Source organism: Vicia villosa, linkage group LG2, assembly GCF_029867415.1.
Source record: "Vicia villosa cultivar HV-30 ecotype Madison, WI linkage group LG2, Vvil1.0, whole genome shotgun sequence".
In the NCBI taxonomy this organism is placed as follows: Eukaryota; Viridiplantae; Streptophyta; class Magnoliopsida; order Fabales; family Fabaceae; genus Vicia; species Vicia villosa.
In genome coordinates, this window is record NC_081181.1 from 203656979 (window position 1) to 203670866 (window position 13888).

The 13888-nt window shown below is 30.7% G+C and overlaps 2 protein-coding genes across 2 annotated transcripts; one reads left to right on the forward strand and one right to left on the reverse strand.

The window, feature by feature from the left end:
* Positions 1-1701: 1701 nt before the first annotated feature.
* Positions 1702-2430, reverse strand: LOC131651111 (uncharacterized). Its single transcript, XM_058920780.1, has one exon. The coding sequence runs from the start codon at positions 2428-2430 to the stop codon at positions 1702-1704; it is 729 nt and encodes a 242-aa protein (XP_058776763.1).
* An 8253-nt stretch (positions 2431-10683) lies between these two features.
* On the forward strand, positions 10684-12978 carry LOC131647993 (ABC transporter G family member 9-like). Its single transcript, XM_058917797.1, has 4 exons — positions 10684-10838; positions 11020-11809; positions 11888-12204; positions 12313-12978. Exons 1-4 carry the CDS (start codon positions 10731-10733, stop codon positions 12976-12978), a joined length of 1881 nt encoding a protein of 626 aa, XP_058773780.1. The 5' UTR covers positions 10684-10730.
* The last annotated feature ends 910 nt before the right edge of the window (positions 12979-13888 follow it).

Here is a 13888-nt window from a genome sequence, read left to right on the forward strand (position 1 = left end):
CTATATAAATACTTAGTACGCATCAGAGCCAACAACGAATAATGAGAACACTGAAACTCTGGATAAGATTCTATAACACAACAGTCATCTCAATTTTATTCCTTTGTCCCTGTTAAAAAAAACATTATGTTTACTAATATTAGGATTTTATAAAGTAATATCATTTTTGTTCCTTTGTCCCTATTAAAAAAATATTATGTTTACTAATATTAGTAATTTATAAAGTAATATCATTTTTGTTCCTTTGTCTCTGTTAAAAAAAACATTATGTATGCTAATATTAGTGTTTTATAAAGTAATATCATACACATCAAATATATCAGACATTACAACATTATATTTATAAACTTTAAAAAATTATATATACCTTGTGTTAGCGTAAAATTTGGTTATTTTGCCAGTTGTATATTATTATGCAGGGCCGACCCAACACTCTATGAGGCTTAAAGCAAACTTTAAATTGAGGCCTTTTATATTTTAATAAAAAGTTTAATTAAATTATTATAATATTTATTAAAAATTTACTTTTCGAGCTTTTTGAGATGCAAAATTATTTATTAAACTATTATAGTCAATTTTATTTAACATTTCTTTTTCAATCGATAATAAAGCCAACCCATTTAATCTTTGTTGAGATATTGTTGATCTTAGGTAATATTTTATTAATTTTAATTTTGAAAAACTTCTTTCTGCTGAAGCAACAGTTACAGGAATCGTTAACATTATTCTATAAGCAACAAATGCATTTGGGAATGAGTTTAGTCTTGTTATATAATTAAGTATATCAATTGGTGTATCTTTTTCGACATGTATGATTTCTCTTAATATTTTCAATTCTAAAAATAAGTCTAATCCATCAATATCAGAGTTGTCGTTATGTTTTAACGAACATTCGAGGTTAAGACAATATTCTTTTAAATTTTCAATTTCCAATGACCTTAATTTTTCTATACTAAATAGAAAACCAAAAAATATCTTGATATATTTTAAATTGTTCAAATCTACTTGAAATGATTTAATTGCATGATCTAATATATACAAAAAATAGTCGGATTTAAATGATTCTTCAGGAGTTTTTAAAACTTCATCGTCAATAATCTCATCAAATTGTCTCTTTCTACGAATAATACGTTTTTCACAAAATTTAGGTTCTATATCCATTTCGATTGCAATTTCTTTAGCCGGAATTATGGCATTTTCAAAACCATTTTCCCTATATTTTTCAAAAAAAAAGAAATAAGTCCTTTCAATTGCTCTATAGCAACATCAATGCTCATATCCTTTGATTGAAAGTGTTTACTAACTGAGTTTACAGCGAACAATATTTCATACCAAATAGTCATGCCTAGCAAAAATTCAAAATTTTCAAGCTCATAAGTTGCCAAACATTCAGCTTCACTTTTTATTTTAGGTTCATCATTCACTTCACCTAATTTCAATAAAGCATCTCTTATTTGTGAAGTTTGGAATCTTATAGCTTTTACACTTTCAATACGACTTTCTTAACGTGTTTGTGACAATGATTTCAAAGTAAGACTAGGTATATGGTCTAATAGAATTTTCCATCTTTTCGTAGAAGAAGAAAATACTGTATAAATACGTTGCACCATTCCAAAAAATGACGTAGCTTTGGAACAACAATTTTCCATATCACAAAGTACCAAGTTTATACTATGACAACCACATGGTGTGTAAAATGATCTAGGATTCTTGGTAAATCTTTTCGTTTGTTCCACGAAATGCTAAATTATTTTTTCCAAGAGTTTTAACAATCGCAATGATTTTAAGTAATAAATTTCTCCAATGCTCTCTTTCTCTATTAATTCTTTCTTGAACATTCTTGTCAATTGTTTTATGTTTTAATAACCTCATTTCTAAATCAATCCATAAACTCATATTAACAATATGATCATTACTTGTCTCACGACTCTTCAACTTAGCACTAATATTTCTCCAATCATTACTATCTTCATGTGCTAATTTACTTGTACTAGGAAGAGCATTAAATAATTTACAACAGAAGCAAAACACTTTATCCAAATTTTGAGAATAAACCAACCATCTTCTTTCACGTTTTTCTCCGTTGGACAATTGTTGAATGTAAAGTGATGAAGAAAAGTTTCTTGCATATGCATCCTTAGGAAAATCTATATCGGTAACTTTTATAGGGTCGTTCTCTACTAATAAATCTCTCAAATTTGTGTCAATAGTTATCCATTGACTTGGGTCGTATATATTTTTATGAGATGATTTTTCTAATACTTCTTCTCTATCTTCATTGTGAGTGTCAGAATCAATATTATCTTGCAAATTAACTTGTACTCTAGTTTCATTTTCACCAGTTATTCCTTCTCTATTTTCATTAGCATATATATTGTTAACTTGTTCATCAACTACCTCTTCTCGATTTTCATTTTCACCATGGTTCATATTATTAACTTGTTCATTTAGCGAGCAATCACCGGTGTTTTCAATTTTACTTTTTTGTGTTTGTCTTAACGAATTTGTCTAAAGCCCCTTTTTGTGATTCAATCAAAGCTTCAACTCTTTTTTTTTTTTTTTTTAGTTTCGAATAACCCGATTCATATTTTCGAGTTGACATTTATATATTTTAAAACAAGTAAACAATTCAATCAAATCTTGAAAGTAAAAGAGAACTAACAAGTAACAAGAGAATAAAAAATATAAATTAAACAAAACAAATAGTAACAAAGAAAATAGATCTAACAAAAGAAAAAAAGAATCTGTTTGTCAGTAAAAAGAGAATAAAAAAAAGAACCGTTTATTTGCCGTTGATCGAAACAACAAACCAGGGATTGGAGATGGAGAATTAAAAAAAAACTCAATAAGCCAGAAGAGAAAATGGTCTTTGTCTATGTAGAAAATGTTCAATGGCAATTTGACAGTGAAAGAAGAAGAGTTATTATTAGAACATTGAAAAAATGTTAAATCAATTTAATACTGAATTAATAATTAATTTGGAACGTTAGGAAGAGAAAGAGTCAAAATGGCACAAAATTGAAAAGGCATGAGTTGTTATCTTACAGTTTGGCTGGAGAATTTTTTTATTAGGATTGCTAAATTGATTTAAATTAATTAATGAATGCTATTTTTTTGGGCCTTAATTGTTTTGATTAAAAAAAAGGTGAACACTCCAGTACCTTTGAGTTTATATGGGTACCGGTACCCTCAATCAATCAAATGCTATAATTTCATGACATGTCACTTATTTATTTTAATTTATTTTAAAATAAATTAATATTTAATAACAGTTTACACTAAAGGTACCGGTACCGGTACCCAACTTGAATTCATGGGTACAAAAAAATTTACCTAAAAAATATTATACAAAATTGAAAAGAAACTAGTCTTTTTTTTTTTTTTTGATAACAAGGAACTAGTTATTGGTGCTGCCTAGTGCTATTTTTTAGGCCTTAATGAATGCTATTTTTTAGGCCTTAATGAATCCTATTTTTAGGCCTTAATTACTATGATTAAATATTTTTTCTATGGGCCCAAAGCCCTAGCTTCACCAGCTTGGCTTAATGGTCGGCCCTGATTTTTCTAATAATTCTTCTCTTTCTTCATTGTGAGTGTCAGAATCAATATTATCTTGAAAATTAACTTGTACTCTAGTTTTATTTTCACCAGCTATTCCTTTTCTATTTTCATTAGCATACACTACAAGAAATATGTTCACCTGCGACATATATTAGCGGCGTGTCTTTAACGTGAGTAGTTGCGACGTGTTTCCCACGTCACAACAAACTTTTATAATAAAAAAATTATTCCAACGTTATAATCAGAAAAGTCAGAGTTTGGTTTTTTTAAAAACAATTGTGATGTGTGAGTCACGTCGCTACTAAAAAGTAAAAAAATAAAAAAAATACAAACTTTAACGTTGTAGCTGGAGGGAGATTTGAATTTTTTTGAATTTTAGTAGTGACGTTAGCCCCACGTCGCAACATTTTACTTGGAAAAATAACTCTGCCACTTTTACAGATGTGGCAGAGTGTGTAATTATTATTATGACCGTTTGAGGGTAGCGACGTGGAAACCACGTGGCAAAGTAGCGACGTGATGACCACGTCGCTGATGTCCTTATATATTTAATCACAAAACCAAAACACTTGCGTTTCAGAAACAAAACAAGTTTGAGTGCTTCTTCTCCAACGCCCCATCCCCTTTCTTCCTCCATTGCTCCTACTCCCCCTCCCCTGTTCTTCCCCCATTGTTGTTTCAACACTCTCTCAAATATCAATCAAAGGTAACTAATTTTAATTTTTATTTGTATAATTTTATTTTTTAAGAACTTTTAAATTTTTGAATTTAATTTAGGGTTTTTTTTTTGAAGAATTGAAGATTGAAGATTGAAGAATTGTGAAGAAGAGGTACTACAAGATTGAAGGAGATTTGAAGAAGAGGTATTTTAGTAATTTTTTTATTTTTATTTTTATTGTGATTTAGTTAGTAGTTAGGTTTTAATTGATTTATCTTTTTATTATATATATATATATTTTTTAATTTATATACTTAAGTTTAATTTATATACAAAAAACAGAATATATATACTTAAATAAATTTATTTAGTTGTTATTGTGTTTTTTTATGATTTTTTGTTTAATTTATATATATATATATATATATATATATATATATATATATATATATATATATATATATATATATATATATATATATATATATATGTATTTTTGTGTTTTTTATTTAGTTATTATGTTTTTTTGTGGTTGTTATTGTGTTATTGTTTTTTTTTTCTGATTTTTATTTAGTATAAAATTTATTTAGTATAAAATATTTATTTAGTATATATAAAATTTATTTACTATACATTTAGTATTTGAATTCAAATATATAGTTCTCGTTCAACCAACTTAAACTAAAAAAATATATATCACATAATTCACATTGTTATCTTTAAAAACCATTAAATTATTTGATTTTTTTGTTATAAACCAATAATGGATTAAAATATAGAGAATTATACTAAACAAATATTTTTTTTAAAAACATTCAAACGCACTTAAATAAGATAATATAATTTTTTAAATGAAGTTACTACCAATATATACTCAAGTAAATATTTATATAAAGGTAAAAAATTTAGTGACTCTAATTCAAAACTAAAATTTTATATAAAATATTTTTATAGATAAGTTAATATTTTTATACTAAAATTTTATATAAAATATTCAAAACTAATAGAATATGTTTTATATGTAATATATATTATTGTTTTTAAAAATAGAAATTATTATTAAAAATAATATACATATTAATCTTAATGAATGTAGAAGTAATGTTTACAAAATATTATTAATATTTAAAAATTAAAAATAAAATATTATAAATTTACATTTTGTATATAGAATATATTATATAGTTAATAAAAAATTATATTTATTATCTTTATGAACTATGGTGTTATATGAGTAGTACTTTTTAATATGTAATATATATTTATATGGTACATGTTTAATAGTTGAATCAAAAATAATATTTTTAATAATAGTAAATATTTAATAGTAGTATTTTTATTAAATAATATTTCCAATATGTGTAGTTTAAAATGTGTAGTTAAAAAAATAGTAACTTTATGGTTAACATATGTTCAATATAACATGTGTAGTTAAAAAATATTAGTAGTATTGTTATTAAATAATAATTTTAAGAATAGTAAATATTAACTAGTATACGTCTAAGAATAATATTAAGTTCATTAATATTACTAACTCAAAATGACAATGATTGTATAAATGTGCAGTATGGAATATTATCGGTATTATCGTAGTTGGATGTACGATAGAACATTTCCAAGAAGAATGGGACTTAAACCCAATTTTATAGTAGGAGTTGAAGGGTTTATCAGTTGGGCGTTTGCTCAGGAATTATGTCGCAACGAAGAAGGAGTTAGGTGTCCCTGTCTTAATCGTGAATGTAGACCAATAATTAGTGACCCACAGGAAATAACATCTTATTTGCATAGAAGGGGTTTCATTGCAAATTATTAGGTTTGAACGTTTAACGGTGAAGAACTGCCTAGTAACGTACCAGAGACTAGCAACTCGCATGCTTCAAGTAGTCGGCCGCCTATGGAATATGAGGAAAACTTTAATCTGATTGGTGACATGGTTGAGGATGCTTTTGGTGTGAACGTGACCTATGATCAACCTGAAGATTTTGATGGGGAAGAGTTGTCGAATGAGGAAGCGTAGAAATTTTATCAGTTGTTGAATGAGATGACTACGCCGTTGTTTGATGGATCGTCTGACTCAAAGTTATCAATGTGTGTGAGATTGTTGGCCGCAAAGTCAAATTGGAATGTTCCTGATCAGTGTTTGGAATTCTTCGTAAAAATGATGTTGGACTCAACTGCAATGAAAGACAACTTGCCTACAACATTTTATGAAGCAAAGAAGTTGGTGTCGAAGTTGGGCTTAAGAGTAAGAAAGATTGATTGTTGCATTAATGGTTGTATGTTGTTTTACGACAATGAGTTTGGTACTCAAGATGGATTGTTGGAGGAATGTAGGTTTTGTATGAGTCCAAGATATAAAGTTCGCAGTAGAGCTGTTAACACTAATCAAGACCGTGTAGCAGTAAAGTCCATGTTTTATCTTCCGATAATACCAAGGTTAAAAAGAATGTTTGATTCAATGCACAATGCAAGTCAAATGACATGGCATCACACAAATAAAACAAGTCCAGGCACTATGCGGCATCCATTTGATGGCGAGGCATGGAAGCACTTTGATCGAATACATCATGATTTTGCCGCAGAACCTAGAAATGTCAGGCTTGGATTATGCTCAGATGGTTTTACTCCTTATGTTCAAGCGTCGGGAAGTATGTATTCTTGTTGGCCAGTTATTGTAACCCCTTACAACCTCCCTCCTGAGATGTGCATGACAAAACCATACATGTTTTTGACGTGCGTCATTCCAGGACCTTCGAGTCCAAAAGCAGGAATTGATGTGTATTTACAACCTTTAATTGATGATTTGAAGAGATTGTGGATTGGAGAATGGACTTATGATGTATCATGTAAACAAAACTTTACAATGCGAGCTTCCTTGATGTGGACCATCAACGACTTTCCAGCATATGGCATGTTGTCTGGTTGGGGTACGCATGGCAAAATGGGTTGTCCGTATTGCATGGGAAATAACAAAGGGTTCACGTTGGCTGAAGGTGGGAAAAGCTCGTGGTTTGACTGTCACCGCAGATTCCTACCACGAAATCACTCCTATAGAAGGAATATGACAAACTTTAAAAAAGATGTACGAGTGAAAGATTTGCCTCCGCCTCGATTGCCACCATGGGCTATATGGGAGCAAGTTAGCGAGCTACCGAAATTTACAGATACTGGCAAAGCATGCCAAATTGAAGGATATGGAGTCACGCACAATTGGACAAAAAGAAGTATATTTTGGGACCTCCCGTATTGGAAAGATAACTTGTTGCGCCATAATCTAGATGTTATGCATATTGAGAAGAATTTTTTTGATAATGTATTTAACACAGTGATGGATGTGAAAGGCAAAACAAAAGATGATGAGAAGGCCAGACAAGACATGGAACAATGGTGTAACAGAAGAGAGTTAGAGGTGTGATGGAGTCAAAGAAACCAGGCAGAAATACTTGTTCCAACTTACAAAGAATGATTGCAATGTTTTGGTCCAACTTCATGATGTCTTCCACTTTTAAAGCTGATGCACAAATATCTCTAAAAAACTGACTAATTTCAGTTAGTGGATCAAGAACATGTTTGGGTAGCGAGCCAAATGCAATTGGTAGCAATTGTTCCATAAAAATGTGACAATCGTGACTTTTCATTCCATGCAACTTCCCAGTGTTAGGGTCAGCACACCTTGAACTCTCTTCTGTTACACCATTGTTCCATGCCAGCAGAGGGGGAGCCGCTTAACGCTGATGTTGATCACGATATTTGGTGTGAGGTTATTAAGGAAAAAGGGCATAATGGTTGCTTTTTTTGGGGCTGGAAATTTGGCGTCCAGCTATAGAGCTGGTGATCGCAATCTGTTTCAAAGAGTTCAGGATGGAGAGGATGGATCGTGTCAACCAAATATGACACGGGAACAAACTGAATTAATAAGGCAATTGGCGAGACGCGAAAATGAGGCCCATATGGAGATGATGCGGAAGAAGCAATCTGATATGGAGGAGCAGCATGCGCGGCAGATAGAGGGCATTCTGAAGAAGCAAGCTGAGATGGAGGAGCAGATGAGACGATTTATGCAAGGAGGTGGAAATTACAGTAATGTTCCTCCTCAAGAGCCGGAGGATGACGGAGTGGATGATGATTTTAATCCTGATAATTATTTTCCAAATGATGATGATGCCTCTTAAAAATATTTTCTATTTTATTTGTTTTAAATTTATATTTATGTAACTTATTCTACATTTTAATTCATTAAAATATTAGTTTTAAATTTTTAGTTTTATTTAATTGAATTTATTATATAAAATTTATTATATGAATTTATTTTATAAAATTTTATTATATAAATTTTATTATATAAATTATATTTTATAGATTTTATTATATAAATTTTATTATATATAAATTTTATTATATATATATTTTATAATATATAAATTTTATTATATAAATTTTATTATATAAATTAATTAATTAATTATATAAAAATGCAATTCATCTTGCGTGATTAATTTTTTTTAATAAATAGCATTCAAAGTAGCGACGTGAAATCCACGTCGTTATAAAAGTCAAAAGCACACTTCCCCACATCTGTCACACCTGCTCTGCGTGTAGGGAGATGTTTCCCATGTAACTTTATTGCGACGTTGGAGTCACGTCGCTACCTTCTGACGTGGTCTCCACGTCGCTACTGAGTTGCCACACGTGCTCCTGCGACGTGGGAATACACGTCGCTAGTTTTTGGTTGTGACGTGATGTTGCATGTTGCGACGTGAGATCCACGTCGCTGCAGAGCAGTTTTTTTGTAGTGATATATATTGTTAACTTTTTCATCAACTACCTCTTCTCGATTTTCATTTTTATCATGGTTCACATTATTAACTTGTTCATTTAGCGAGCAATCACCGGTGTTTTCAATTTTACTTTTTTGTGTTTGTCTTAACAAATTTGTCTAAAGCCCCTTTTTGTAATTCAATCAAAACTTCAACTCTTTTTTTTTTTTAGTTTCGAATAACCTGATTCATATTTTTGAGTTGACATTTATATATTTTAAAACAAGTAAACAATTCAATCAAATCTTGAAAGTAAAAGAGAACTAACAAGTAACAAGAGAATAAAAAAAATACTCCCTCCGTTTTTTATTATAAGTCGTTTTGGAAAAAAATTTGTATTTAAATATAAGTCGCTTTACAATTCCAATGAATAATTAATGCTACTTTTCCTATTATATCCTTAAATATTTATTATTCTCTCTCCTTTCAATTATATAAATTTATCTTCCATATGTCATTAATGAACGATAATTTTGTAAAAACCTTCATAATTTCTCATTTTCATACAACAATTATTATTTTTCTTAAACTGTGTGAAAAGTCTAAAACGACTTATAATAAAAAATGGAGGGAGTATAGATTAAACAAAACAAATAGTAACAAAGAAAATAGATCTAACAAGAGAACAAAAGAACCTGTTTGCCGGTAAAAAGAGAATAAGAGAAAGAACCGCTTATTTGCCGTCGATCGAAACAACAAACCAGTGATTGGAGATGGAGAATTAAAAAAAATTCAATAAGCCAGAAGAGAAAGTGGTATTTGTCTATGTAGAAAATGTTCAATGACAATTTGACAGTGAAAGAAGAAGAGTTATTATTAGAACATTAAAAAAACGTTAAATCAATTTAATACTGAATTAATAATTAATTTGGACGTTAGGAAGAGAAAGAGTCAAAATGGCACAAAATTGAAAAGGCATGAGTTGTTATCTTACGGTTTGGCTGGAGAAATTTTTCATTAGGATTGCTAAATTGATTTAAATTAATTAATGGATGCTATGTTTTAGGCCTTAATTGTTTTGATTAAAAAAAATTAAACAAAATTGAAAAGGTATTAGTTATTTTTTGTGGTGCTGCTTTTAGGCCTTAATGCTATTTTTTAGGCCTTAATGAATCCTATTTTTTTAGGCCTTAATTATTTTGATTTAAAAAATTATACAAAATTGAAAAGGAATTATTTATTTTATATGGTGCTGCTATTTTTTTAGGCCTCAATGCTATTTTTTTGGCCTTAATGCTATTTTTTTAGGCCTTAATTACTATGATTAAATTTTTTTTTAGGGGCCTAAAGCCCTAGCTTTACCAGCTTGGCCGGCCGGCCCTTTATTATGCAACAGAATGAACGAGTAGTGAGGAAACTGAAGAGAAAATTAAGAAAGAAATTATTGTTTTATAAAACCATATAACATATTTTCCTCATCACGCTTCACCTTAAATTGAATTCTGGTATATAAACACAATTTTATTCATTTGACTCTGTTTAAAAAAACAGAATACTTACTAATATTAGGGTTTTATAAAGAACTATATACAATAACGCACCGCTTCATGTTTTTATGATTTTACAGAAAAGATTTGTATTTGAGAATTTCTCAGCTGAATTCATTAGCTGAAATTCACAAATAAACATGCAGTGAGATCGATCTAGGGTTTCAAAAGTGTGTGTTTCGTCCCTGAAAAATTGAAGGTGAATCTATGAATTCAGATATGGAAGATATTGAGTCTCAAACAACTCATAAAGAGACTTTGCATGAAGAAGCACCTGTTGTTTTGCACAAAGGAAAACGTCCCGTGATTCTTAAGGTATGTATGCATGCATGATGATGAGTGTGTTTCATAATTTACCTAATCTGTTCTTTATGTTTTTGATAGATGTATCTAAATTGTAGATGAAAATGAATGAAACTGTTAATACTAATTTTTTCAGATGTATTTACGATGATAAATCATAATCTTGTATCATTGATGGATGATGTTTATGCAGTTTGAAGATGTTGTGTATAAAATCAACGACAAAAACGGTGGATTGTTCCAGAAGAATGTGAAAGTAGAAGAGAAAACAATACTAAAAGGAGTAAACGGAATTGTTGAACCAGGTGAAATGCTTGCAATGTTAGGTCCATCAGGAAGTGGAAAAACAACACTGTTAACAGCGTTAGGAGGAAGACTTGGAGGAAAGCTTCATGGAAAAATAACATACAATGATCAACCTTTTTCGAATGTCATAAAAAGAAACACAGGTTTTGTTACACAAGATGATGTTCTTTACCCTCACTTAACAGTGACAGAAACCCTAGTTTTCACAGCTCTTCTTAGATTACCGAACACTCTAACAAAACAAGCCAAAGTTGCGCTTGCGAAAAACGTTATTGATCAACTTGGATTAACAAAGTGCGAAGATAGTATCGTTGGAGATACTCATCTGAGAGGTGTTTCTGGTGGAGAGAGGAAAAGGGTTAGTATTGGACAGGAATTGCTTATAAACCCTAGCTTGTTGTTTCTTGATGAACCAACTTCTGGTTTGGATTCTACTACAGCGCAGAGAATTGTGTCGACTTTGTCGGATTTAGCGAAAGGCGGAAGGACTATTGTGATGACAATACATCAACCTTCGAGTAGATTATATTATATGTTTCATAAAGTTTTGTTGCTTGCAGAAGGGAATGTTTTGTATTTTGGAAAAGGGTCTGAAGCTATTCAACATTTTTCTAATATTGGTTATGCTCCTGCTATGGCTATGAACCCTTCAGATTTCCTCTTGGATCTTGCAAATGGTAAAAAAAATTAAAATTTCCATGCATTCTTACCAAATTTAACATGTCATTTAATGTTTTGGATCATGAATTTTACAGGTATCTACACCGATGACGCGAAGCATGATCATGTTATAGACAAGCAAAAACTAATTTCAGCTTTTAAGGGTAACTCTGATGGACAGTTGAAGCTAGAACATCATGAAATCAATGAGTCTGATGGTAAATTTGAAGAGAAGGGTTCTGCAAAATGGCCTACTAGCTGGTCACAACAATTCTTTGTATTGTTAAGAAGAGATATTAAAGAGAGAAAGTATGAATCATTTTCTGGCCTTAGGATTGGTCAAGTTCTTGTGGTTGCAATTATTTCAGGACTACTTTGGTATAAATCTGATACGTCACACATGCAGGATCAGGTAATAATACCTGACTCTGGACGTAGGCACAATTGGCCGAACTGCATTACCAAACATGGTATTTTCATCATTTTTTTTTTATATTCATGATCTCAACTTCCTTTGCAGATTGGACTATTATTCTTCATAACAGGCTTTTGGGGATTCTTCCCACTCTTCCAAGCAATCTTCACCTTCCCACAAGAACTAATGATGCTAGAAAAAGAAAGATCCTCGGGAATGTACAGACTCTCCTCCTATTTCGTCTCAAGAATGGTAGCCGACCTACCAATGGAGCTAGTCCTCCCAACAATCTTCCTTCTCATAACATATTTCATGGCAGGACTCAAAGCGACAGCGATAAACTTCTTCGAAACACTTTTCACCCTCTTACTGAGTGTGTTGGTAGCACAAGGACTAGGACTTGCACTTGGTGCTGTTGTACTAGATCAAAAATCAGCAACAACGCTTGCATCAGTGATGATGCTAGTTTTCTTACTTGCTGGTGGATTCTATGTTCAGAATGTTCCAAAGTTCATTGCTTGGGTGAAGTATATTTCGATTAGCTACTATACATATCAGCTGTTTATTGGATCACAGTTTCATATTGGAGACACATACCCTTGTTTTGAAGGTCAGTGTCCTATTGAAGAGTTCCCTCCAATAAAACAAGTGGGGCTTGATTTGAAGACACAATGGATTGCTGCAATGGCTCTAGTAATAATGCTAATTGGTTATAGGCTTATAGCTTATTTGGCTCTTATGAGGATTGGAATCACAAAGAAATTGGCTTAGGTTATTTTTTTATTGTCATGCATGCTATACAGCTCTGTTGCAAGTAATCTATATGTAGTTTTTCAATTGTATAACATTCTAACATCATATATGTTACTTGAAATATTATCAATTCTTATAACACAACAAGAGGCTAAGTTGAAAGCTATGCTCAGGCTATAATTGGAACTAAATTGAGTTAATTAATTACTCAATGGATAGTTAGTTAATTAGTATCCACTAAGTTTATGATAACTTCATTGCTCAATTTGAAAGAGTGTTATGTTCAGAATATTCTTGTAACTTGTTTTTCTCAAGGTGGCAAATTTGAATTTCAAACATCTAAAGTGTAACATCCTAAGTCTTTGATTATTTTCATTTTAGTTCTTGAAGGTTAAGATTACTAATTGTTAGATGTTTAGTGTTCTTCTACCTCCCAAATATGGCTTCAGGACAAGCTTCTTGACAAACATTTTGGTTTCTTCTTCTACCTCCTAAATATGGCTTCAAGACAAGTGTTTTGATCATCCACCTTTCTTGTATTAAAAACAATATGTTCAGTCTTTTAAATATATTACATGTCAATTTTCTAAACATAACTGGACTATTTCTCCTTTGAGTTTAACTACATGTTCATGTACGGACGACACTGTTCATGTACGGATATATACTATTTATGTACGGACGTTTACTTTTTAATACCTGGACGTGCATTAACCAACTTCATTACTGCATTAACCAAGCTTTTACACTGCGTTAACCAAGTTTGATGATTGCTAAAAAATATTTTTAATACCTGGATATTGCATTAACCAATTTTATTACCGAATTAACCAAATTTTTACACTGTATTAACCAAGTTTGGTGACGGCTAAAAATTATGTTTAATACCTAGATGTTGTATTAACCAACTGCATTACTGCATTAACCA

Coding starts and splice junctions, on each gene's coding strand:
- LOC131651111 (XM_058920780.1), bottom strand. CDS start 2,430: ATGAACCATGGTGAAAATGAAAATCGAGAAGAGGTAGTTGATGAACAA.
- LOC131647993 (XM_058917797.1), top strand. CDS start 10,731: ATGAATTCAGATATGGAAGATATTGAGTCTCAAACAACTCATAAAGAG. Junction 10,839..11,019: donor AACGTCCCGTGATTCTTAAG/GTATGTATGCAT, acceptor ATGTTTATGCAG/TTTGAAGATGTTGTGTATAA. Junction 11,810..11,887: donor CCTCTTGGATCTTGCAAATG/GTAAAAAAAATT, acceptor TGAATTTTACAG/GTATCTACACCGATGACGCG.